Source organism: Epinephelus moara, chromosome 5 (genome assembly GCF_006386435.1).
Source record: "Epinephelus moara isolate mb chromosome 5, YSFRI_EMoa_1.0, whole genome shotgun sequence".
Classification (NCBI taxonomy): Eukaryota; Metazoa; Chordata; class Actinopteri; order Perciformes; family Serranidae; genus Epinephelus; species Epinephelus moara.
In genome coordinates this window covers 196,407-223,338 of record NC_065510.1, presented here as the reverse complement: position 1 = coordinate 223,338, position 26,932 = coordinate 196,407, and the positions used below count along the sequence as shown (strand labels likewise).

At 40.1% G+C, this 26,932-nt stretch overlaps 3 protein-coding genes and 1 long non-coding RNA gene across 4 annotated transcripts; 1 reads left to right on the top strand and 3 right to left on the bottom strand.

Moving 5' to 3' along the window:
• The first annotated feature begins 20 nt into the window (after window positions 1–20).
• On the top strand, window positions 21–7,180 carry LOC126390511 (small integral membrane protein 28-like). Its single transcript, XM_050044841.1, has 2 exons — window positions 21–193; window positions 6,231–7,180. The coding sequence occupies exons 1-2, from the start codon at window positions 95–97 to the stop codon at window positions 6,645–6,647; spliced, it is 516 nt and encodes a 171-aa protein (XP_049900798.1). The 5' UTR covers window positions 21–94; the 3' UTR covers window positions 6,648–7,180.
• Window positions 7,181–9,123: 1,943 nt separating this feature from the next.
• Window positions 9,124–14,667, bottom strand: LOC126390396 (alpha-lactalbumin). Its single transcript, XM_050044680.1, has 5 exons — window positions 14,464–14,667; window positions 13,417–13,593; window positions 10,075–10,138; window positions 9,536–9,580; window positions 9,124–9,381 (listed from the first exon to the last, which is right to left on the bottom strand). Exons 1-5 carry the CDS (start codon window positions 14,615–14,617, stop codon window positions 9,315–9,317), a joined length of 507 nt encoding a protein of 168 aa, XP_049900637.1. The 5' UTR covers window positions 14,618–14,667; the 3' UTR covers window positions 9,124–9,314.
• Window positions 14,668–17,680: 3,013 nt separating this feature from the next.
• LOC126390705 (uncharacterized) lies at window positions 17,681–19,925 on the bottom strand. Its single transcript, XR_007569987.1, has 3 exons — window positions 19,825–19,925; window positions 19,669–19,729; window positions 17,681–18,088 (listed from the first exon to the last, which is right to left on the bottom strand). It is a non-coding gene; the product is annotated as an uncharacterized LOC126390705 (long non-coding RNA).
• Window positions 19,926–20,223: 298 nt separating this feature from the next.
• Window positions 20,224–22,617, bottom strand: LOC126390463 (salivary glue protein Sgs-3-like). Its single transcript, XM_050044782.1, has 4 exons — window positions 22,567–22,617; window positions 21,069–21,239; window positions 20,543–20,838; window positions 20,224–20,238 (listed from the first exon to the last, which is right to left on the bottom strand). Exons 2-4 carry the CDS (start codon window positions 21,226–21,228, stop codon window positions 20,224–20,226), a joined length of 471 nt encoding a protein of 156 aa, XP_049900739.1. The 5' UTR covers window positions 21,229–21,239; window positions 22,567–22,617.
• Window positions 22,618–26,932: the final 4,315 nt, after the last annotated feature.

Sequence of the window (26,932 nt, the reverse complement as noted above, 5' to 3'; positions counted from 1 at the left end):
CAACTGAATGCTTTAGTTGATCATCATCTATTTACTCTACAAACACACATTTCTCCATCCACCCCACCACCACCACCTCCATCACCTGAGCATCATGCGAATGCTACTGGAGAGCAGCTGGATGAAGTTTGGACCAGCAGGTAGAGGCTCGTACGACTGGGTGACAGGATCACCTCCAACACAGGAGAAGCAGGTGTGTTGAGTTCAGGTTCAGCAGTGTAAATCTGAAAATATATTCACCTAAAATTATGTGGATTTAAAATTACAGGAGAAAATGTCCCTTTCTGCTTGTTAAAGAGCTTAATTACAGCTTCATGATGCAAAATCAAATGAAAATATTAAGCATCATTTTATACACATTGAGCCTAAAATATCTGATATATTTGGAGACTTTTATGGTGACAGAAACCTAAAGGAACATGGTGTGCCTTTGTGTGATGCTTGGCCATGCCAGCACGATAACAAACCAGCCAGCTGCACTTATCACAGTACTGGAGTACAAAATTTATAGTAAAAGTGGATCATTTCAATCTGAAGTTGAAACTGTTTATAAAAAAGTCATGTAAACAGGCATGAAGTCATAGATGATGATCGGGTGATGCTAATTTAATTGTTTTTATGTTTGTGCTCTGTAGTGTTTGCACATGTTTTCTGCTGAGTTTTGCACTGTTTCAAGTCTCAACTGTGAATGGTAGCAGTGAAAAGTAACTAAGTATATTCACTCAAGTAAATATATGCCAAGTGCATATACAGGGAATTGTTCATGGTGTTTTGGTACAACGATAAATAAAGTGCAAAAGTCAAGAGACATAATATAAAAGAGAAAGAAATGGTAGAAAATACGACAAAAAATATAAGAAATTAATAAAAATATAATGTATGAAAATAAAGTGCAAGGTCAAGAGACATAAAAAAAATAGAAAATATTAAAAAATACAAGAAATTGATTAAAAAAATACAGAGTGCATAACAATAAAGTGCAAAGTCAAGAGACATAATATGAAATAGAAAATATGAAAAAAGAATTAAAAAATATAGTGTATAATAATAAGTTAAGTGGTTAAGCACAAAAGTCAGGAGACATCATATAAAAAAATTAAAAAAAGAAATAAAAAAATATAGTGTAAAACGATCAAATGCAAAAGTAAAGAGTAAAGTAATATAAAATAGAAAAATGTGAAATAGAAAATATGTGAAAAAAATCTAGATGTATATATACATGTCACCAGGGGATCTGCAAAGTTCACAGTATGATGTTTAAAGTAAAAGTAGTGTACTGGAGAACAATTAGGAAAAAAAATACTGTACTTTTCTGGAGTTTTTCCATTTCATGCCACTTTATACGACCTTTTCACGACATTTCAGTGGGAAATATTGTACATTTTACTGCACTACATGTATCTGACAGCTGTTACTTTGCAGATTAAGAGTTTAAATTAAAAAACATATGAGAAGATTAGAAAATACAAAACAACAGTGTCTGCTTGTCACAGGTTTCAGATGGTGTGTGTGTGAGTGAATTTCCTCTTTAAACCTTTCAGATGGTTTTAAAAAAAAAAGCTGTTCAAGGCCAACAAAAGTCAAATCATCATGATTTCACAAAAAGCAAATGCAGACAAAAAACGAATAAATGTTTTTTCACATTAATCATCTCAGGACTTCAGATTTATCTTCTTAGCATATCTTAGTCCATGCTGTGATTTTATGCTCACTGCTGCGCATTTACCCCTGTGAATTAAACTTTAAATGAAAAAGTTTGTCAGCGTTTGACTCCGTGTGGCAGAAGCAGGTTTGTAAAGCTAATAGACTGTTTTTTAAAAATATATAATAGTTTGAAATGTGCTATTATTTATATATTTGACAGTATGTACAATATGTAAACTGTGGCTTGGGAACTGGAGATTCAAGTCCCCAAATGGACCAAGTATAGCACCGAGCCCTCACACTGCTCCACAGGCGTTGCATTTTGGCTGACCCTGCACCACCCCTCTGCTGTAATTGCATGTGTGTGTTCTGTGTTATACAAGAGATATACGATATAAATCACATTTCAACTGCCAACTGCTTTGTTTTTAATAATCCCTCTATTTGTTCCCACTTCACTCTTGAAAACAGAATAATCTGATCTCCAGTTGCAGAGTTTTGGAGATAAAAATGGAGAAAAAGTTGAGACATCCTGCTGTTAGACTTCTGATGTCTTAATTTTTACAACAAGGCAAAGGAAAATGTGGATTATTCATGCTGTAATGGTGCTAAATTTTGGCTTATCATGATATATTAATGGAAAACCAAAAGAGAATTTGCAGATGCAAGTGTAGCAGGTTTGCGATCTGTTTCTTTCTTTCTGTCTATCTCTTTCTTTCCCTAAAAGTCCTTTAAGCCTCATATGGAGCCTCAGACTCTTAGGATAGCATCACTTTGTACCGAGGGCAGCGGTGTCACACTCAGACGGATTGAGCATTAAAACTGTCCAGTTGTGCACCCTGCAGACCAGAGAGAGTCTGCAGGGTGCTGGGTCATCCAGGCGGCATTAACTAATTGCTAGAAAAACTGAGACAGAGGGAATTTGGGACACTCTGAGCGGATGTAAGCAACATGTTGTTCTCTCACAGCTGGAGAGTGCAGGATCGCCCTTCTTGTCTGGATCAGACTCAGAGTTTTGTGATGATGAGCAGCACTGCAGATTTACAGCAGCTGCCGGTCACTCTCAGAGGATCAGTCTGAATCTGTAACACAGTCGTTTAACTTATATAGACTGAATCTGGGTTGAATGATGAAGTAGTTTTTATTCCTTCAGGTTTTTACGCTTTGCATTTATTGTCAGTTTAAGGACTGATTAGCATGGCAGTCACTGCTGCCTCAGTGCATGGAAGTGGTGGCTACACAGTGATCTTGTGTCATCGCAGGTTCATGTGTGGTGTTTAAAAACAGTTTGTTCCTCTGTCCCTCCTCTTCAGCCACGCCACTTCTCAGGCTCCTCCATTGTCATTGTCCTTCCATCCACCAGATGTCCTCGGACTTTCCCTCCTTTCCCCATCACTTGAGTGTCTGGCCTTCAGCACCCACCTGACCCACATCACCCAATCACTCACCTGCGTCCTGTTCCCTCTGATTTGATCCAGCTCTACAAATACCAGCTCAGTTCCTTTGTTGTGTTCCAAGTTCATCACCACCATTACAATGTGGTCACCCCCTGAATTCATCCTGCTGCCTCAACCTGTCTGCATTTGGGTCCCTGAGTCTTTATTCTCTCATTAGTGAGATCTTGAGCTGCAGTGACATCACATCAGTAGAAAAAGAAAGACTTCAGTAGAACAGCAACAAGCAGTGAGATGATCACACTGACCTGAAACTGAATGAAAACATTTGTGGCAAAGACAAAAGTGTCTGCACAGTAAATATAACAAACTCATATCTATTTTAATACTTCAAACTCTTGTGATGGGATCACTCCAGCTGAGTTACAGCGACCTGCTAATTAAACAAATGTGTGCCGGGGGTGTAAAGTGGTTAGGCCAATACAGTGCTCTAGGAATGAGTCCTAAAACCTGGAAATGAGTTAGCATCTTTCCCCTCCTGGTTCTTTGAACAGGTTTTGGTTAAATGCCTGGGGTTAACACAAGCTTAGGAGACTTTCAAGTTTTGTTCTACAACATAAAATACGTCAGTAAATACCCCATTTGTGAATTTTGATGGCTTTACTTGTCTTGAAAAAGATGGTTGCTAATAGGTGGCTAAATGAGAGTATAGAGCGTTATCGCTCTGAGCACGCCTGGTGACATTAAAGTCATGCGACCGTACTGTAGTTTGTTTATAGCCTAACATTTGCATTTTACTTCTGGTGATTGCATTTTGGCTACAGAAATCACTAAAGTGGTGTTCATTTGTGAAGATTATCTTGCTGAAGAAAATGTGTGAGTTAAATAAACATAAACATTTGTTTGCCACAGAGTTTATTTTCCAAATCCAATTGAAAAATCCCAAAGGCTTTCAATGTATTTTTAAAGAACAGTTTGTATGATATCCTACAAATTTGCACCCCACGAATGATGTTACAGTGTTAACGTACAGTTACATAATTAATATAAAGTTGAAGTTAGGTTTAGGAAAGTTCAAACGGGTCCGAACACGAGACTCTAGCGGAAATTCCCTGTGTTTTTTGTGACCCATCCACCAACTCAACCTGCCTCTTTACAAGCGCTCAGGACTGTTTGCTTGTTTACTTCTGTCAGCGCACTGGTCATGTGATCACAGTCTTTCAAAATACATACAAATATGTACAAATTTGGGTGCATTGCTTTTCGTAGAAAAAAACGTGAAAAATTTGTGAGGACAGCCTGAGGCTTTTTCATGAGGGAACCAGTGCAATGATAACTTCCTTGTCAACCTACAACACTCTATGGCTCCTTCCCTACTCCCCGCCTCCATCCCTTTTCTGGCGCCCTTGCTTGGATGACTCCCATCTTCAAACTCTGTGTTAGTTGGGATCTAAACTACACACTTGTAAAATCTGTCCGCAGACGTATTTACACCTGGCAACTTCTTCGGTGGTAGTTCATGATACAATAGGTGTCACCAAGACCGCATTTTGCCATGACAACACACTGACCACATGGGCCAGAGACGCGACTGAGTAACTGTGACTCTCTTAAAGTAGCCACCACCCCCCCCCCCCCCCCCCCAAAAAAAAGAACGATAACAAAGTCCCAACGCCCAGACATTTTTATTTTTTATTTTATTTAACCTTTATTTAACCAGGTAAAACCAATTGAGATCAAATCTCTTTTACAGTGGTGACCTGGCCAAGAGGCGGAAGTGTTACACGTCGGAGAGCAATAAATAAAAACAAACACACATACAGAACACAGTCACAGGAGATGAGATAAAGAGGAAAAAGACTACCATCAACAAGCAGGAAAAGCAGGAATGATCACATAAAAAGACAAGAACAATAAAAGACAGCAGCAGACGATCAAAGCAAACTAAACACCATGGCAGGAGCAAACAGTGGTCAAAAGCTCAGCAGTATTGTGCTTAAAGCTCTCCAAAGAGACTAGAGAGGCCAACTTGAGTCGCGTTTGGAGGTCATTCCATGACCAAGGGCCAAAATAGGACAGACTCCTACGACCAGCCTCAGTCCGTACTGAGGGTACGATGCAACGCAACCAGGTGCTGGATCTGAGGTTGTGGGAGTCTTGAGCCAGGACAAATTTCGTTTTACATCCGAGGGGTGTTTGGGCTGAGGGGGCATCTGGCGCCGGCCAGAGACACTGCACAGGCCTCCTAACGACCCCTGGTGCTCTGACGGAGTACCAGGGGCAAAGAGCCTCTGCTCAGCAGGGAAATTATAAAAGAGGTGGAACATTTAATTAAATGTTTAGAAATCATTTTAAAAAAAACACACAAATATATTTCTTATCGCAAAAGGTTTGGCCACAATAAGCTGTGGTCTATAGAAAATATTTATTTTTGTTGTAATGTTTTCTATTGTTTCGAAAATCAGTTTCAGTGTCAAGAATTCAGGATAAGTATGATAGAAATAGTGAATGTGTTTACAACCTGGCTGACTGTCTGACGTCTGGTCAGGTGCAGCTTAGCGTACGTGCACATCTTCACCTCTGCCTGCTGCAATTCCATTTGTTGTGGCTGCGGATTAGAGTTAATCACATTTTCAAAATTGGTAGGCTTAGATATGTCCCCCGCCCCCCATGATTATACAAAAAGCCTACCCGCAGCCATGTAAACTTTTGGGAGCAAACCTTTACTGTTCAGCCCCTAACTTCCCGTCATTCACAACACACTATAGACAGCAGCTTCATTTTGAGACCCAGAAACCAACTAGTGCTCTCTGAATACAGCCTGCCCCCAGGCTATCTGTATGTCTGTGTATTTGTATGTGTTATGTGTATGGTTGCAGTAATCTGATTAACTTTATTTAGGAAAAAGCACCATGTGAGCAGGATATAAACTAAAATAAGAAAGGTGCTAGAGCTAGATTTTGATACAGGACTCTATAAGACTGAGCCAAAACATTTTAAAATAAGGCACTCTAGTTTATATTGTACTGTAGTAAACCTGGGACTTTAGGGGGGATGTGGTTGAAATTGCAGACTTTCAAATGGCACCATGTTGTCCACAAAGAATTTGATGGGTAAAACATTCTCTTCAGGGAAATATTCAAAAGTATCCAAGAGTTTTTTTAAACTCATCTTTTCCTCATTGATCTCCAGGGCTTCAACTGGAATGAGCTGGAAGAAGACAGAAAGACCGAGCTGGTGCTCTACGTCGTCATCCCGGTCGTCTCCATCCTCCTGCTGGCTCTCCTGGTCGGTTTGGTCTACCGCCGGTGTTCCCGCAGCAAACTGAGCCTGGCCAACATCATCGCTCTGGACCTCCAGGATGCAGAGAGCAGCGCTGAGTTCCTCTCCTCCCTGACCAGGAATGCAGAGCGCCACACCAGCACCAGCTCCGATGGATCAGACGGAGTCTTTGTCATGGTCTACCTGCCTCCACCCTACGAGGAAACGCTCACCAAGATAACCCGTGCCGCCAGCCTGTCCAGCTCCAAAGACGTGGAGTCAATAAAGATAGAAGACCTGGAGGCCAAGCTGTGTCCGGAGCTGAAGGCCAGCGGCCGATATGTGTGATTAGGTGTTAACGTTCCAGTGTAAAAAGACATTATAACTCCAATATTTGGTGTTTTTGATATCTTTGCTGTGTGTGTACTCACTGTTTGCAACCATCACTCAACTCTGCAGCTCTACAGAGCTTTTTATCCTCATTTAGCATGTAGTTTTGATTTAACAGCACATTTACTGTCTGGTTCAGTCCAAGCACTCTCATCATCCTTATTTCCAGCAGCAGCAGACAACTTGTGATCAAACAAGCTCCGAAAAACCCACTGTGCACTCCCTGCCCAGCAGCAAACAGCAGACAGACACAGTTAGAAACCAGCTGAAGTGGAGCATGTAGCAGCAGATCAGCCAGATATTTTTGTCAGGAGTTGGTGGAGCCCAAAGCAGAGGTGACGGACATTGAATGTTGGACTTAAAATCATCAGCTGGACACAAACACAACTCCTAGAAGGATGATAATGTTTCTGTGTGTCCTGGATGTCTGTATGTTTGCTTGTTTTGGAGTTTCTCTGCCCTTTAGTTTCCAAAAATCAATAAATGCAGTTTTAAAGGAGTCATGTTTCACTTTTCCATCTATTAATAAAAAATACATTTTGAGACATTGAAAAATTACTGTAAGCAACATTTACCATGTGTAGATAGCTCTTATCAGCCTGGTTTGGTTAGAGATGGTTGAACTGAGGTTGATTAGCCTGACATAGCCGTAATGCTCGTTCTCATTCCAAACTTATCAAATACTGCTGCTTTGTCAGTGATTTCAGCATCAGACACTGACTTATTTATACAGTCTATGACACTGACACAAAAAAAGCACCTTTTGTGGCATTAGGATACGATGCCAGGTGGCGTCAGTGTGTAATGTCCGTGGTAACAGCGTATATAAAGAGCTGGAAAGTCCCTATAGTGTTGGCGAAAGGGGTGGTGGATGGGTCCAGCAGGGAGAATAATTATCTGGGGATCATGAATGTGTCAAAGAAAGTGTCAGTGAGATATTTCAGTCTAGACCATGGACCTGTATAAAATAATGGACAAAGCCACTGTGACGTCACCCATTGGTTTATGTGCTGTTGTAAAACCTGTCGCTATCTTGGTTTTTTGTTTTCAAGCCAAAGAGGCTGTTGAGGAGCGAGGGGTGGACCTGACTCATAGACTGTGGAGACACTTCACGAACAACCTGTCACCCAAATTGGCCCCTGCCACAGTTGGGTATTTTAACATGGAGGTCTTACAGAGATTGACTGGCTTCTGGAGCCGGCCTCAAGTGGTCGTTCAAGGAACTGCAGTTTTTGGCACTTGTGCGTTGGCTTCATTTTTCGTCATTCTGTTTCACTTTCAGAATCAGTCTGGACTCGGTGCTGCCCCACACAATGTCTAGATGTTAAAATCCAGTCAAGGCCAATCAGGGATCTACACCATAGTTGACAACATAAGCAGCCAATCAGGGACTTTATTGTGGGTGATGACAGGAAATGCAGGCTGCAGCTTGCAGTACAGTAATGGCAGCTCCTGAAGCAACAAGCGTTAAAGCAACTCTTACCTTTCTTGCATTTCACACAGCACTTCCTCCTCCTGCAACTCCACCTCCCTCCAAAGGCCTACTCCCCCCTCCTCCATTACGTCCTCATTACGTTTATGATAGATGTAGGCGTTGGCATGGTAACGTTAGATACACAGAAGAGGAGAGCGAGTGTAACGTTACAACCAAGACAGTCAAACGCAACCCCGGAGTTTTAAAACTCAACCGGCGTCAGTGATGACTGATGAGTTTTAGAATAAAGTTACAGTGCTAACGTTAGATAGTAGCGTTAACGTTACTAGTAAGTGGAAACGCACAAGGAAGATAACGTTAATGTTTCAGAGGCTACACTACAGTAGGCTAACGTTAGCCATTAGCATTAGAACCATATGAGAATGGTACAATTCTGAGTTTTTATCTCTGGTGGAATTCACTTACATTTTAGTGTTAACCTAAACAAAGAAAAGCGTAAAATTTCCAGAAAGGTAAGTGACGCTTTAAATCCAATGTTAGCAGAGTAAACACAGCGATAAGTGAAGTCACTGCAGAAATAGAATCAATAAAAACAGTTAAACTAGAAGGAGGAAAAATGTTTTGGCATTCTTCTGCTGCATTTGACAAAAGCTTGATTTATAAACTGGCTCCGCTGGTGACGAAGAAGATGTTCCCCAGTGTTGTGTCACGCTGACTGGCTGAAGGAGTTTGTCTGTCAAAGTGAGTTCTCCCGCCCACTGAAAGTGTTTGTGGTGGCATCGAGTCCAGACGGATACAGAGAGCAAAACAGAATGTTGAGGTCACGTCATCAGGATGGTCTCACCACTTCATCTGGACCAAAGAGGTGGACTCACCTGATTGTCAGAAGCCATTACAATGCAGACTTGTCTGATGAGTACAGTGTCACAGTGATAGAATAAAGTAGGACCTCTAGTGGTGACAAGTCAGAACAACAACAACAACAACAACAACATAACATTCTGCAGCAGTGTTTATGGTTTATTATGACACGAGGAGAGAAACTACAGAATGAAATAGAAATAAACATGAATGAATAACATGAAGCAAAGAACTCAAACAGAAAACCCCAGGATCATGACAACTGTTGTAAATCACCTCTCATCCAGTGATAACAGCTCTCAGGCACTAATGAATTTAGGTGAAATGAATCAGCAGTCAGCAAAGTAGTCAGAAGCGTTCTCGTTGCTGCACTCATCCTGAAAGATGAGCCGGATCCTGCAGATTAACAAAAGACTTCAGCAATTCAAACTTTGGTTTCATGATTAGATGGTAATTATTTTATGATTTATGTCATTTAAAAGGCAGGTTACAAAGCACTATGTGCAACTTCAAGATTACATTTTCAAAAACAGATGAAGGTGTAACTTACATTCTCATTAACTCATTCCTGTTGGCATCAGAGAAACCTCCTTCACTGTGGAAATATTCACACAATGAATACATTTCATTCATTCACAACATTTTATTTTATTTTACTTTATCATCATTTTTTTAATTTGAATGTATTTATTAGCTCACAGAACAAAGCAGCAGACTTCCTTCAAAGTGCGCTTTTCAGGCCTGGTGTGATGATTTTAAATAAAATGGAAATAATCAAAGTGCAAGTACCTTAAATTTGTACAGTGTTTGCATATTTTTTCAATAAAGGATGTCATATGTCATTTAGCAGCCTTTTGTGGAAAGACACTTATTCTAAGCAGAGCATTTTAATACTTTTTAAAACATGTCTGGAGGGGATCTAAAGAAAAACACAGAGTCAACTGTCTGAATGTCAAAGATGGAGAATCTTTACCATCTTCATTAATAACAAAAGGGAGTGAATGATTCCCAACTGTGAAAAAGTTATCTGACATTTGCTGCAAGGCTGTGATTCCACTGTGAACACATCTTTAAAAGATATGAACTTACATAAGACGGCCAGTGATTGTGAACAGGCAATCAATGTCATCACTTATGTCGTCATCAACCAAGTCTGAAAGAAAACAAGTTGAAAATGTTTTAACTTTAATATAAATATTTGAAGTTTCTTCTGGAAAGAAGAAGAAAAGAGGAGTGAGCTGTAGTTTAAGCTTTCAAATGAACACATGCAGATTATGAGACAATGGGCCCCTGGACACAATATGCAAAGGGCCCCACCACCTCTCCTACATGAGAGCAAGAAACAAAGACTTAAAGCAGTTTTGTGTCTCTTTGGGGTCATTTTGTGTCTTTTGCCTGTGTTGTGTTGCATATTCATTGGTTAATGTCTCTTTGTAGTCATTTTTTTGTAGATTCTTTTTGCAGTTCCTTTGAGATCTTTTTATAGTCATTTTGTATGTCCTTGTGGTTGTTTTGGGTCTTTTTGTTTCTTTTCAGTGTCTTTGAGGTAATTTGGGATATTACTGAGGTAATTTTGTGTCTCTTTAAGGTAATTTTGTGTCTTTTTGCTTATTTTGTGTTGCACATTGGTTGGTTTGTGTCTCCTTGTGGTTGTTTTATGTCTTTTCTTAGTCATTTAGGTTTGTTTGAGGTAATTTAAGGTCTTACTGAAGTCATTTTGTGTCCCTTTTTTGCCCATTTTGTGTCGCTCTTAAGTCAGTATGTCCTTGTGGTTGTCGTTTTGCGGTCTTTGAGGTAACTTTGCGTCTCTGAAAGGTAATTTAGGGTCTTTTTGCCCATTTTATGTTCATATTAGTTGGTTTGTGTCTCCTCGTGGTTGTTTTATGTCTTTTTGTTGTCGTTTAGGTTTCTTTGAGGTAATTTGGGGTCTTATTCAGGTAATTTATGTCTCTTTTGTCCATTTTGTGTCGTACTTTTGTCAGTATCTCCTTGAGGTTGTTTTACGTCCCTTTGTAGTCATTCTGTGTCTCATTGTAGCTTTTTTTTTTGCCCATTTTGTAGATATTTTGTGTGTCTTTGCAGTTCCTTTGCCTTTTTGTGTCTCTTTGTAGTCATATTGTATGTCCTTGTGGTTGTTTTATGTCTTTTCTTAGTCATCTGGGTTTGTCTGAGGTAATTTAAGGTCTTACTGAAGTCATTTTGTGTCCCTTTTTTTGCCCATTTTGTAGATATTTTGTGTCTCTTCGCAGTCATTTTGTGCGTCCTTGTGGTTATTTTGTGTCTTTTTGTTGTTGTTTTGGGCTCTTTGAGGTGATTTAGCGTCTTATTGAGATAATTTTGCGTCTCTTTAAGGTTTTTTTTTTGTGTGTCTTTTCACCCATTTGTTTTTTGCCAATCATCAGATGTTCTGTGAGCCACAACAGCATAATTACAGTTTTTACGCCGTTTTTACAAACCAAACAATCCATCGATTAAGGTAAAAATAATTAGCGGATTAATCCATATTTAAAATAATCATTAGCTAACAGTTCAAAATGAGCTCCACCTCGACCAACTAGAGCAGTAAAATTCTGCTTTTACATGAATGCATGAGTCAGAATCATCTCATGATATAATGCATAATAGTATAACAGTCACAGGGCCATTTTTATACTTTTATTTATTAACTACATTTTCCAGATTATACTTACATACATTTATACCCATGTGCATAAAAAGCAATTAAAGAATATCAATTAAAGCAAAAGAGAAGGTGGTCTTTGAACTGAAGGAACATTTTCAGAGCAGGACTTTTACTGCTGATGGGGTATTTTTACAGTGTGATATTAGAACTTATATTTGAGTAAAGGATCTGAATACTTCTCCAGTGCTGGCTGTAGATTCAGTACATTGGGTGAAAGCTAACAACTCGTTCAGTCTGCACACTTTTACAGTTGTGACAATGAGCACATTTACATGCGCACAATAATCAGATAACTGGGAATAATCAGGTAATGGTAATAATCCGATTTGACGCGTTTACATGCACTTCAATAATGTGATAATCAGAAAAACCTGGTTTACATGATTCAGTCCTTCAGTTGGATTTCTCCTCAAGTACATGACCTAAAACTCAAACTTCCTGTTACAGTAGGTACTCATATCCTTGAAAAACCTTGAAAAGTACGCAAGTCATATATTTGCAAAATAAAGCACTCATCATGCTGACAGCTTATATTCTTACAGTACTGTTTGTTTTTATCATTAACAAATACATGTGAGAGCATTCTAATGTGTAGTTTATCAATGTGGAGCCAATTTTACATACTTTGGGTAGATTCGTAGTAAAAGTACTGCAAAGTTTATATACAAGTGTATTGTATATAAACTTGTCACAAAGTGCATAACAAATAAGTAAGATAAAATAAAAGTGACAATTTATACACTGAGAATATAAAAATATATTATTTTATGTAAAATCTTTATCTGAAAGGAAACAAAAAGATGTTAGATTAACATCGTGGAGTAGAAGGTACAATATTTCCCTCTAAAATGAAGTGGAGTGGGAGTATAAAATAGCAAAACCCGAAAGAAACCAGATTAAAGGGTATACATGCACAGAATAATCTGACTATTGGGGAAAAAGCTAGGTGTGTTTATCTGATTTCTCATAATCAGATAATGGCTTTTATCTGATAAAGCCTATCGGATTATGCTGTTTACACGACCACTTGAATAATCAGGTAACTCCAGAAATCAGATAATGATCGGTTTATTAGTGTGCATGTAAATGCACTCAATGATGATGGCCAACACATTCTCACTCCGACCAAATATTGACGCTTGGGTCATGGACCTTCCACGTCCAGATACAAGGTGAAAGGTACCCTGGGTGTGTTGGTTGTTGATGTTCTGGGACACCGTGTCAAGTTCTGTCTGTTACATGCATTGTGTTCTTTCAAAATACACTTCTGTTTTCACGGGAAATTTAATGTTTACATACAGTCTCTTTCACAATAAAAGCACTATGTCGGTACAACACCAACAATTGAAGTTGTTTTCCTTCAACAACTAATGCACATGGTTGGGTTTAGGCAGCAAAAACATGTGGTTAGGTTTAGGAGAAAGGAACAGAGTTTGGCTTTAGAATCTTACGGGACGCAAACATCACTCTCTCAGGTGAAATTCAGTGTTTGCTGGACCCATCCACCACCCATCCCATCCGCCCAAGTTGGACTTTCGTCCTTGTCCCGCTGCATTTCCCCCTGATGTCGCCAGGTGCCGTTAAACTATAATGACACCCGGTCGTGTATCATGCCGAAGTTAAAGGACGGCTTTTTTCGTATGTTTCTGATGCCACAAGTCACTGCCCAAGCCCGGATTTCGACGATTTCGGAGTGAGACCAGGCTCCGATGGCATATACATATGAAACAAACACACACTGAACTCACCGTTGCAACTGATGCTACAGATGTTGGGTGAGGGAGTCGTGCCGTCGTGGCAAACCAGGTGGTTGCTGAGCTGGAAAAGGCCATAAAGTGTCCAGACCTCTGGTGTTGTAGAATTGATGGACAGCTGAGTCACCACACTGGTGTCAAAACCTGTCCCAAGCTTCACGTGACAGACAACTGGAGGTGGGGGTGAGAAGAGAGAAACAAACTCACAAATCATCTCCAAATGTCAGATTTCTTGATCCAAACTTTCACAAACTACTGGGTGAACTGCTATTCAATGTGCAGTGAATATTCCCCAGATGACGACTCCTAATGATTTTCTGACCCTCTTGTATTTTCTTTAGCGCCACCATCAGCCCAACACTTCATCCCCAAACAGGCAGATTGTCTGTTTGAGTTTTACACAGTTCATGTTTTGGCCAAACAATCCAAGCAAATAATGTCACACAATTTGAGTTTTTATTTGACTTCATCAAATGCATTTACAGGTAGCATCCAATGTCACTGATGATATCCTCAGGTTTCAGTGTGTATCTTTTTTGACTATTTTTCTTATTTAAAGAAAAGCACCTCAGGTTTAGCTAAAAAACCATCTCATATTCTACTTTTTACCTTTTAAACCAAAGAACATAAAATGATACACAGACATGCATGTGTACAGCCTTCAGCATAAGTTTATACATTTATACCCATGTGCATAAAAAACAATTAAAGAATATAATTTTAAGCAAAAGAGAAGGTGGTCTTGCCACATACATGTATCCTTATTCATGTCTCTGATAATTTGTTTTACGTGAACTTATGCAGGAAATAACAGAACATGTAACACTTCTAAATATCCAGCCCGGCTTCTCAGGAGCTTTCAAGCTGTTCAAGTCTGAAAACAAATGTTTCTCAATCACAAAATTACTGTGAATCACATTAAAGTGCAGTTTTTTTCCATCCATGTCTTACTTGTAGAATAACAAAATATTAAACGTATTATTTTCATAGCCATTACCAATAGGCTTCACAGTTTCCAATGTAAAAATCACAACCACTTACTCTTGGCCAGTACGTCCTCAGGCAGTCTTTTCCTTGCCTCCTGCAGATTGTTAGACGCCTTCAACGTGTGAAACAGTTCACATTTGTTCTCAGGTCGCCCTTCAGCCAGACTGAAGCCCAGCACTACAAAGAGAAACACCAAAAGGACCTTCATCTTGACTGCAACTCTCTGAAAACATGTGATATGGTGCACAGTATTTGTACTGTCTGCAGATCTGTCAGTGGCAAATCAGAGAGAACCTGCATCTTTTGTTCTCCTCAGATAAAGGCTGCTCCCTTGACGCCCATAAAAAAAGGACTCAGGAAGTGCACAGTGTTGTGCCACATCTCACTATTGACTTTCTGAGCTCTAAAGAGGTCGGTGGGAGAAAAATGATCCTTCTACCTGAAAACATCTTTTCTCATTTACAGGTTACGCCTTCGCCCTATTAAAAAGACCTGACTGAAAACCAGATGAAGTGAGACAGTTCATCTCCCCACGTCCTCGTAAGACATTTATAATACAGAGGATCGGATGTCATCGCCGGCAGTGAATGCACCATGTGTGTCAAACATGAGGACATTAGCTCCCTGAGCACAGATATCATGTTAAACCCAACAAAGGAAACAACAATTCAGAGAGCTGCAAATCAGGAACATGAAAGATGAGCAGTAGAACACAGAGTTTCAGTTTTGGGGATGAAGTTTTCCATAAAGGGTGTTCAAAGTTTTAATGGTAAAATTGTTACTGTTTTAAGATCCCCACCCCTCTATATTAGTGCTCCAGGCTGATATGAAAGTAAGTGGTCATATGTAAAGGACAGATTTTATTGCATCCATCCATTCATTTTCATGTGCTTGTCACGGCTGGGTTGTTGGGGCAGCAGGCTGAACAAAGTACTCCAGACGTCCCTCTTTCCAGTGACACTCTCCAGCTCCTCCTGGGAAATTCTTAGGTACCTGATCACACAGAAAGTATTAAAGCAGCTGGAGGCGGCTTTTGTAATTGTTTTAATGAAAATTAAACTTTTTGCTCGCCGTTTTTATGTTGCTGCGTGCTTTTGCTGGAGCGCTCTGATCTCCTTGAGTTGAAAAAACTTCAACTCAGAGCAGAAAAGCGCCCCATGTCATCGCCATATGTGGTGGTCACGACAATAAGTTGACAGTTGGTAAACAATAGAGAAGAAACTGGTGGTAGCGGTTGCTGGATACCCAGAGCTACACAACTTTTCATAACGCATGTAACATGATCTCAACAGAAAACAGCAGGCGTGGAAGCATATAAGCGCAGTACTTGAAATGTCCATGATGGGGGAGAAGCTCCTGGACCAACTGGTGGTACTCCCCTTGATCCAGCCTCTTTTTTAGGGTCTCATGTACCCACACAGATCTCTGTTTATCTGCTGACAGCTTCTCACCCTCAACCAGAGCTACAGACAGCACCCTCTGCCTCAACATGGCAGCAGCTACACACTGATTACTGTGAAAATAAGTACGTAGTTTTATCTAGCCAAATAAACAGCAGATTGATTACACGGTAAGGTTAGAGTAAGGAGCTGATGGTTTAGTTGCCTGGCAACAATATAAAGGTGCAGCAAGTGTTTGTTACTAGTGGCATTCAATTAATGAAAAAAAAAAATGTAGTGCAGTGCACCTCACGTTGTGCAACCTGCAAAAAGCTTTCTCTGTGATTGGGGCCTTAAGGGTTCCCAGGCCAGATGAGATACATAATCCTTCCAGCGTGTTCTGGGTCTGTCCCTGGGCTTTCTGCCAGTTGGACGTAACCAGAACATCCCTAATGGGAGGCATCCAGGAGGCAACCTGATCATGCCATCATGCTGATGTGGCCAGTTTCAACGCAAAGGACCAGCGGCTCTTCTCAGGGCGCCCTCCAGATGTCTGAGCTCCTCACCCTGTCTCTATGGTTGAGCCCAGCCACTCTACAGAGGAAATTCATTTTGGCTGCAAGTATATGCGATCTCATCCTTTTTTTTTTTTTTACAGATATTTTTATGGGCATTTTTTGCCTTTAATTGACAGGACAGTGAAGTGGGGAGAGAGAGAGGGAGAGACACGCAGCAAAGGGCCACAGGCCGAAGCTGAACCCAGGCCGCCGTGGCAACAGCCCTGTACATGGGACGCCCACTCCACCACTAAGCCACCGACGCCCCTGCGATCTCATTCTTTTGGTCACTACCCATAGGAGAGGGTTGGGATGGGAGCTTTGCCTTTCGGCTCAGCTTCCTCTTCACCATGACGATCCGGCACAGTGCCCGTGTTAATGCTGATGCAGCACCACCCACCTATCCATATCACACTCATTTTATCCCCTCATGAACAATACCTAGAGACACTTGAGCACCCTTCGCTTGGGGCGGCAACTCTCTCCCAACCCAGAGGGGGCAATCCACCGATTTCCAGCAGAGAACAATGAACTCAGACTTGAAGGTGCCAACTCTCATCCTGACTGCTTCACACTCAGCAGTAAACTGCCCCAGCGCATGCATCCTTATGAATGACACACTCTTACCATTCGCCTGTACTGCCTATGCCACTGGCCGCACTGCAGGGGCGGACTAAACCAGCTTGCGCCTTTAAGAGGTGAGAGGGGCCTCTGAGAGCTCATTCTTTTTGTTAATACAAAGTTCAGCCTCTTAATTCATTTATTCAGTTTACTTTAATTATGCCACTTGATACTTAGAAATAAAAAAACTGTTGACAAAACCAAACATTTCATTCCAGACTTTTTGAGGGACCGCCTCCCATTAGGGCCCTCGGTAATCAGTCCCACTTTTTTCAGATTCAGATTCAGACAGCTTTATCAGTCCTACCATTTGAATACTGAGGAGATGTGTCCAATGTATATTATAATTACCGCCTAGCTCGATAAAGATGGAAGCTATTGTACACTGGAATCAGTTGTGATGTTTTCCTTCTTTCCTTCAGTAATTTGTAATATGATTTTGTGTGTGTGGTGTGCATGCATTTCATTTATATTGTATCATGGCAATAATAAAACCTTGAGTCCTGTGAATGCATATTAAATGGCAGTGGAAAGTTGGCCCAGAGTTCAGAGATCAAACGATTCAGTCAGAGCGTTCTTGATTGTTATTACTGTGTCTTACAAGAATTATTAGTCTGATTAAAAAAAGATTTAACTTTGATGAGTCAATAAGTCAGTTACTAATAATAAACATGTTCTCAAACACAAACCTTACAGCAAAACGCATTTATTGGAAGATCACAGAGAGCAGATAACAATCAAGTTATTTGTTTTTCTCATCACAGAATTATCACTTTAAAGTGGATTAAATTGGTAAAACAATAATATGAGATACTGAGATACATTTGTCATTTCAAGTTCTGGTGATTTTGGGATCAAATTCATCCACAAAAAACTGAGAGAAAATAACTTCATTAAAGAAATCTCATTGATTAATTGAAAATGGAAAATATATAAAATGCTTGACAGTGTTTGTGAGACAATGTGTTTCCATTGTCACACTGGAAGTAGAGCTGATAACGTTGAAGAAATCATCGTCAGTGTGACATCCTGCAGGTAGAAAACCTGTCAGCTGCTCACGCACATTCGTCAAAGAAGTTCGGTGCGAAAAAACACTGACGAGAGGCGTGACTCACTATGGCCCTGTCGTGATGAAAAAAATAGAACAATTTGTTGAAACAGCAGTCATTAGTTTGTCAGTAGGCAGCGTATCACCACACAATTTAAATTTTTTATTGCTTTCACATTTTGATTTCAATGCCTGAACTTATATTTTGTTGACCTTCCTGACTGGAGTTCATATACAGCAGTCTTCATTGTGACTTCACTTAATCTGTATATGAACTCAGTATTCAGCAAGGAAACAGCCTGACTACAATCTTTTATTTTCAGGGGAGATCTGGTTAGGATGGCTACATGAAAAGTTCAAGGCAAAACGATACGGAAAACCAGGTGACAATATTAATCTAAACTGTATTGAGTTACATGTTTATTTAGTACAGCTACTGAAAATTATGCAATTTATTCCTACAGTCCTGCAATAAACCCTCCGTTCATAGGGTTATAAACATGGACAGATTATGAGACAAAGGGCCCCTGGGCACAGACACACAACTTCTCCTAAACAGGAGTTGTTTTGCATGTCTTGTCCCTAGTATTTGTCAGTCTCTTTGTGTCTCTGCAACTGTTTTGCATCTCTGTCGTCATTTTGTATGTATTTTGTGTGTGTTTTACCGCTTTTTGTAGTATTTGTCAGTCTCTTTGTGTCTTTTTGCAGCTGTTTTGCATTTCTTTGGAGTCCTTTTGTGTCTCTTTATGGTTGCTTTACCCCTTTTAGTGGAGTTTGTCAGTCTTTTTCCCTATTAGCAGCTGTTTTTCATCTCTTTGGAGTCATTTTGTGTCTGTGCTCGTTTTTTCCAGGTCAGTTTCCTCAATTTGCAGGTGAAGCACAGGGGGGCCGACACTATGGGCCATGGGCCTGTACGCCTGTTCAGTAATCCATTTATGATTATAATGTTTATTTTGGTTGAAAATAATAGAATAACATCACTTCCTTAACCCCTTTATACAAAGAAGGTACTGCACACCTCATGACCTCGTGTTTTAGCATAAAAATTTATTTTAAAAAAGCAAACTTTACACAAGATTACACAAAACAAACAGATTAAGGAAATTAGGACATTTTAGATGTAAATGTCCAGCGTTCTGGGAATTTTTTTCATAGGGACCCCAGCAGCCGCTAAGCTAACTGTGGTGCTCACTGTGCTAGTCATGGCTGCTAAATGCTACCAGAGATGGATTATATGTGTACAGGGAAGAATTAAACTTGAAAATCAAATATGACTTAAGCAAGCCGTATATACATGTTTATGTATGTATCTATATGCTGTATTTGTATGCATCTATAACCACTTGTCTCATTGCATATATATATATATATGCAATAGAAAGTTTGCTGATCCAGTGGGGTCAGGACAATCGGCGATCACATCCCCAGTGCAAAATGATTGAATGCAGGTATTGTTTGACCGATGATGACTGATATCTACTTGATACTGGGTTATTTCGGTCAGTACTTTAACGGTATCATATACCAATACTCAGCCCTGCTTATTATACTATCCATACAATGTTCATTCTAACTATCAATATTTTGAGATATATGTCTTAAAAGTTAGTTTTCAGACACAGTATCACTTTAACTTTGCTGTATACATACTTACCAGATGTGATGAGTCCTCACAATGCAATTAATGTCATCCATTATGTTGTCATCGGTGAAGGCTTCAAGGGAAAAAAGGAACAGTTATTTATATGCAAAATGTAAAATATAAGTAATTATCTTTTTTTCTCTGCACATATTTGCTTTAAAGACTCACCTGTGCAGGTGCTACGGCACAAGTTCCTGGACCTGTGGTAGCCTGAGTTACAGAAGTACTGGTCAGACAGCTGGAAGAGCCCGTATAGACCGATCGACTGTGGCCCCCCCCTCCCCCTCCCCCTCCCCCTCCCCCTCCCCCTCTTTTTGAGCCACCAATGACCGACGCGTCGCTTCTTACGTGTCCCACCCTCCTCAGACTCCTCTTCACTGTTCTCCTCATCACTCTCTTCGTTCTCACTGTCTCTGCTGTCATCATCCCACGTCACCTCGTCATCCTCATTGACCTCGCCTTCCAGCTCATTCAGCATGTCCTCCAGGCTTTCGTCTGACTCATTGCTGGTCGGGTCAGCTTCACGCTTTTGTCTGAGGTTGCCAGCTTCCAAAGTCATTGTCGTAGTCATTGGTTGTGTAGCTGTTGGTTGGGTAGTCGTTGGTTGAGTAGTCGTTGGCTGGGTAGTTGTTGGTTGAGTAGTTGTTTGTGTAGTTGTTGATTCAGTAGTAGTTGGCTGGGTAGTTGTTGGTTGAGTAGTTGTTGTTTGGGTAGTTGTTGATTCAGTAGTTGTTGTTTGGGTGGTCGTTGCTGTGGTAGTTGTTGGTTGGGTAGTTGTTGTTGTGGTAGTCATTAGTTGGGTAGTCATTGGTTGGGTAGTTGTCGGTTGGGTAGTTGTTGGTTGGGTAGTCGTTGGTTGGGTAGTTGTTGGTTGGGTGGTTGTTGCTGTGGTAGTTGTTGTGGTAGTCGTTGGTTGGGTAGTCGTTGGTTGGGTGGTTGTTGGTTGGGTGGTTGTTGCTGTGGTAGTTGTTGTGGTAGTCGTTGGTTGGGTAGTCGTTGGTTGGGTAGTTGTTGGTTGGGTGGTTGTTGCTGTGGTAGTTGTTGTGGTAGTTGTTGGTTGGGTAGTTGTTGTGGTAGTTGTGACTGCAGTTGTTGGCCTGGCTGTTGTTGTAGTTCTGCGCTTGCCAAAGACCCTGACCAGGCCAGTGTTCAGACGGGACCTCCTATTTGCCTCACAGATAACTGCAGCAAATAAGTCATGGAAGCAGATGGGAGAGGGCAAACAAAGGAAAGAAAGAACATAATGTCAGAAAGAAATCCCCCTGTTAACATTTTTCTTTCAGTTTGCAGAAACTCTCCTAAACGTATCTGTCTTCTTGCTCTATATTTTCTCAGAGAGATTCATGGTGGGGACTCTGGAGGTCATGTGCTAACTCTATTAAACCTCATAACCAAACATTTATTAACCTCACCTATTTTCAGGATTTTCTCCTTGAACCTTTGAAGCCTTTTAGGCAGGATGAGTGCCTGGTCAAGCTTTTCTCTCAGCTCGCACCTGGAGACAATCCGGCCCTCGGACAGACTGGGCAGCAGAACCACCACTGCCAACACCACCAACAGCCCCAGCTTCATGTCAACAACTTCTTTGGGAAGAAAAGGGGAAAATTAAAACAGTACTGTAGGTAGAGGTGGATGGGTTACAGCAAGCCACAAGGCGTACACTACAGAACAGCAGGACATTTCAAATGAGTAGACTGGTTTAAACTGATCCTCAGTGTTCAGCTCAGTTTTTAGTAAACAGAGTCCTCTAGTGGCGAGAACTGCTTACTACAGGCTTCTGCTAATACGCAGTCAGGAGCAGACGGAGAGAGAGCAAAAGATCTATTGGTTATGCTTAAGATTGTTAATTACTGCAGAACACTGTGCTCAAATTTTTATTGACAGGATCGTTAAAAATTGCTAAAAGGTCATATACGTTAGTGATTTATTTTTAAAACAAGTGAAATATCTGCTAGTGGGATGAGATCATTTTACCTGATTACAGTACAAGTCAAATCAGGTATTTAAAATTCAACTACGACACAAATAAAGTGTATTTTTTCTGTCTAGTTATAAGATATTTACCCTAATTCAAGAACAATTGAAACAAGGGGAAAGCATTAAGAAAAACAAGCTTTTCTTTTTAAGAAAAACAAGTCTTAAAGGCTGCATTTAAGTCATTTGTTAGTTTGTTGGGTTTCTTTTAGACACACATATTTTCACAGAAATAAATGTTCATGTCCTTTAAAAGTATATTTGCATGGTTGAAATATCTGATAGTGGGATGAGGTCATTTTACTGGATTCCAGTACAAGTCAAATCAGCTATTTAAAATTCAACTATCACACAAATAAAGTGTATTTTCATCTGTCTAGTTATGAGATATTTATCCTAATTCTAGACAGTTTGAAACAAGCAAATGCATCAAGAAAAAAAAGCATTTTTAAAAGAAAAACAAGTCTTAAAAGCTGCATTTAAGTCATGTGTTAGTTTCTTTTGCTAGGTTGTTTTTTTTTGCAGTTTAGACACACGTATCTTTGGAGCAATAAATGTTCATGTCCTTTAAAAATATTTTTGTAGAAGAACCTGAAGAAAAAACAGTTACTATTTAGAATAAATTGGGTTCTTTGCTGCTGTAAAATGTCTCATTTCATCCCTTCACTCTACAAAGTCACATCAACAATTTACACATTGTCATCAAGAAAGTAATGTTGATAAGAGACACTAAGTTGAACACAGCATGTAGTGAGCAGAGACAAATAACTGGCCCTAGTTAATTGTATAAATTATTTTCATTTGCTTTAATTCGTATTTTCTCATTTCATTATTTTTTCCAACTTCAAAGTGATGAGTAAAAGTGAAGAAATTAAACATTAAATATAACATTCGTTTGTAATAACAAAAAGAAGATAGAGAAAATATGTTTCTTACCACGTTCCTCCACCTGTAGCAAAAAAGGTCTTTGCTGAGTGAAGTTTGCTGCTCTGTGTCTGCAGACAAAATGTCTCAGTATATATATCATGACTTCAAGCTGTGGATGAACCTGTTCTGCTCGTCGTCACGGTTTTAGACATTATTTCCTTGAGGAACAGGGAAATTGTCAAAGTCATGAATAAACAACACACAAAGATTTCTGTGTGACCATTGTGAAAACCTGGATTACATTTCTTCAAAACCCACAGTTACCTCAGAGACTGTTCACCCAACACCAGAACATGACATTTACTGTTTTCGTAGTAATTTCATATCGAATTACAGCAACAATGAAGTACAACAATGACATAATCACAACTCAAGAGTTTAAACTGAAAACACAATGAACAAAAATTTAAACGCAACACTTTTGTCTTGACTCCCTATTTTCAGAGGTTTAAGGCAGAGATCTGAAACATTTTTATCCACACAAAAGACTTCGTTAAAATCTGTGTTAGTGAGCACTTCTCCTTTTCCAAGATAATCCAGACACCTGACAGGTGTGGCATGTCAAGATGCTGATTAAATGGTATCATTACTACACAGGTGTGCCTCGGGATGTTCACAATAAAAGGCCACTCTAAAATGTGCAGTTTGATTTTTAATAGAAGGACATTTATTCGGATTTCACAGGATTAGCGCTACATGTATGTTTGGTCACAGTACCCCAAAGAATCAGTCAGTTATCTGGCATGAAATAATTTTCATGCAGTGTGGCACATCTTATTCACTTAGAGTTGATCAGGTTGTTGATTGTGGCCTGTGGAATGTTGGCCCACTCTTCAATGATGTGTGAAGTTGCTGGTTTTTGGCAGTTGGAACATGCCGTCATACATGCAGACACAGATGACATGTCTGGTGAGTATGCAAACCATGAACTGGGATGTTTTCTGTTTCAGGAATTGTGTACAGATCTTTGCAACATGGGGTTGTGCATTATCATGCTGCAACATTAAGCCATGGTGGCAAATAAATGGCAGGTGTCAAACTGCCATTAAAACAATGCACGTGTGATCTTTGATATATGCAAACTGCTAGCCTGCACGAGGGCACCTCATCTGCCATCTGCCCAGTCAGCCCGTTCTCATTCCCAACTCGTCAAATACTGTCGCTCTGTCAGTGATTTCAGCATCAGACACAGATGCAAAATCAATGTATTTTACCTATGTTGTAAGTTTATTTTGAAAAAGACGGTGTGCATTTAACGAGCAGAAACTGTTTAGTTCTTTTGAACACGGAAGTGTGTTTTGAAAAGACACAATGCATGTAGGACACACTGTCCTGGGATGTCAACAATAGACACAGGAGGTTACTTAGGCGTCATATTTAGATGTGAAAGTCCACTAACAAAGCAGCGATATCTGGGATGAGAACGCGTTGGTCAGGTACAGTTCAGACCAAGATTTATCTGTGAAGAGAACACGTTTCCAAATTGCCAGACACTTTGGATTGTGAGCAGTTGCTTACGCAATTTGGTTATGATGACACTGCTGACAGGTCAAGACCCTGATGAAGATGACGAGCACACAGGTGAGCCTCACTGAGTTTTCTGATGGTTTGTGCAGAAATTATTCAGTTGTTCAATCCAGCTGTTCCATCAGCTATCCAGGTGGCTGGTCTCAGGTTATCTTGCGGGTGAAGATGATGGATGCGGAGGTCCTGAGCTGGTACGGTTACATGTGGAGGATGGTTGTGAGGATGGTTGGATGTGCTGCCAAATTCACATGACATTGGAGACGGCTCCTGGTAGTGAAATGAACAGTCAGTTCACAGGCGACAGCCCTGGTGGAAGTTCGTGCAGTCAACATGACAACGGCACGCTCCCTTAAAACTTGTGACATCTGTGGTATTGTTTCGTGTCATCAAGCTGCACATTTAGAGTGGCCTTTTATTGTGACCAGCCCAAGGCACATCTGTGCAGTAATGATGCTGTTTAATCTTCATCTTGATATGACATATGGATGATTATCTTGGAAAAGGAGAAGTGCGCCACAAAAAGTGTCAGATCTTTAACTTGAACTGTCTGTGCAAAAGGGAGCAAAATCAAAAGTGTTGCATTTAATATTTTTTGAGTGTATAAATAGTCCTGTGTGTACCGCAGTAAGACATGTATGAATCAATCTTTCAGTTTTAAATATGTATAATAATATAATAATCTTTATTTATGAAGCGCTTTTCAACACAGAGTTACAAAGTGCTTTACATGTCATCAATTAAAACAGACAAGACATGAAAACAAGATAAAAACACTTAGAAATATATAAAAACTGAAGAATAAAAAGACAGTTTAAATGAACTTAAAATCAGGAAAGACTCTATGATAAAAGTATGTTTTAAAAATGGACTTAAAAGAGATCACTGACTCTGACGACCTGATTTCCCTCGGGCAGATTATTCCAGAGCCTCGAGGCCCTGACAGTAAACTCTATCTCCTTTAGTTTTCAGCCTGGCCGCTGAAACAGCCAAAGACCTCTGTCAGAGGACCTCAAAGTACATCCTAGCCGGTGCAGCACTAAGAGGTCAGAGATGTAGCTGGGAGAGAGACCATGAAGAACCGTAAAATTAGTCAGTAAAACCTTAAAATCTGATCTACATCACACTGGAGCCAGTGTAAAGACGCTAAAACTGGAGTGATGCGATCACGTCTCCTGCTCCTGGTTCTGGTGTAGGCCTCTACTTCCCCAGTACAATCGTCAAAGTGACTCACTGGATTGTAAAATCCAACAGTTGGTAAAATAAACATACACCCCATGCTGTATGTATGTGCTCCATAACTAACCAGTGTGCACTGGGGCCTGTTGTAGCCACCTTATGCCACTGGCAGAAGTATCTGAGAATCCACAGGTGGACAGGAATGAGGCAGAAAAATTAGTAGGCATTCAGATATAGATTAAGGTTCAGGTTCAGGTTCAGGTAGCCTACAGGTGGCAGGAAATCTAAAGCAGGAAGCAACAAAGACGTCTGGGTAACGAGGGAATGAGGAGCAGGTGAGCAGGTGGATGTAGGAAAGGTGGACAGGTGGGAACGTCTGAGGGGATCTGGTGAATGGATGGAGAAGTTTGAAGAGCTCGTGGCAGAGAAGTTGCTGCAGGCAGACGTTTGGCACTTTGTGTTTACAGTTTCACGCTCATGTGTTCTAATGAAAATAAAAAAGATAAACTGACTCCGGCCTCAACTAACTACCAGACAATACTATCCCCGCTCTCAGGAGGATGTGCCAAATTTGGTATTTGGCATGTGAACAACCTGCAGACTGACTGTGTCACAGCAGTGCCCATGTTTGCCCAACACAGAGTCAGATGCCAGGAAGGATAAAGCTAACTAGTTTGTCTAGTTTGATATTTTTGCTGTGTCACAATCCAAACACACATTCATGGGCACTGAACACATCATATCAATCACATCATATGTTTCCAGGAAGTCTGATCCAATAAAGGTCACAATGAAAATGATCTTGAGTTTAAAAGAACAAAACAAAACAATACAAACCAAAAAAATGTTTTGATGAAAAAAACAACAGAACATTCTCCAGAGAGGAGCATCTTTTTATAAGAGGTGCCAAGCAGACACCAATGGGCTTACGAAATGTTTACTTTATTTATCACTTTATTTTTTAAAGTAAAACCTATACTTTTATTCTGTTAAAATGCCCCAGACTAATCAATATGAAGTGTACGATTTTAACTTGTGATTTAAATTATTAATACATTTGATTTCTTTACTGAAACCCACTGTTTAGATGTGATCCTACAAACAAAAGAGAGCAGCATTGGTTGTTGTTTATTTCAAAGGCTCTGCTGCAAAAACTACGTCTGCTCCGTGGTTGCATTTAAACACAATCCTCACGATGTCAGGTCTCAGGACATCTTAACAATAGCTGTACCTCTTGTTTACACTGAACTTACACTGAACTCTGCTGCATACCAGTGGAATAAGCTCCAAAAGAATTGAAGTCACACTCTCTTATTCCATTTGAGCATTTTAATGGTTATACTTATGCACCTGCGATCCCTCTTGTAATTTTTTTCTTAAGTTTAAATATGTAAAGTGTGCGTCTGTCCATGTTTAAACTGTATGTTATTTATGTGTGCAGTTGTCTCTTGAAAAAGAGACTCTGAAAAAAAAACACCCTAAACAGATTACTAATGAATTAACTCCAGACTAGTCCATACCCATTGGTAGCTTTGTCACCTTCTACCTATGCCAATCCTCAATGCCTATGTGCAGTTTCACATAGATTGACCACGTCAGTGAGTAGAAAAACGTGGGACAGACAGAATGACTGACTGACAGAATGACACACTGACAGTTTCCGTGATTATGT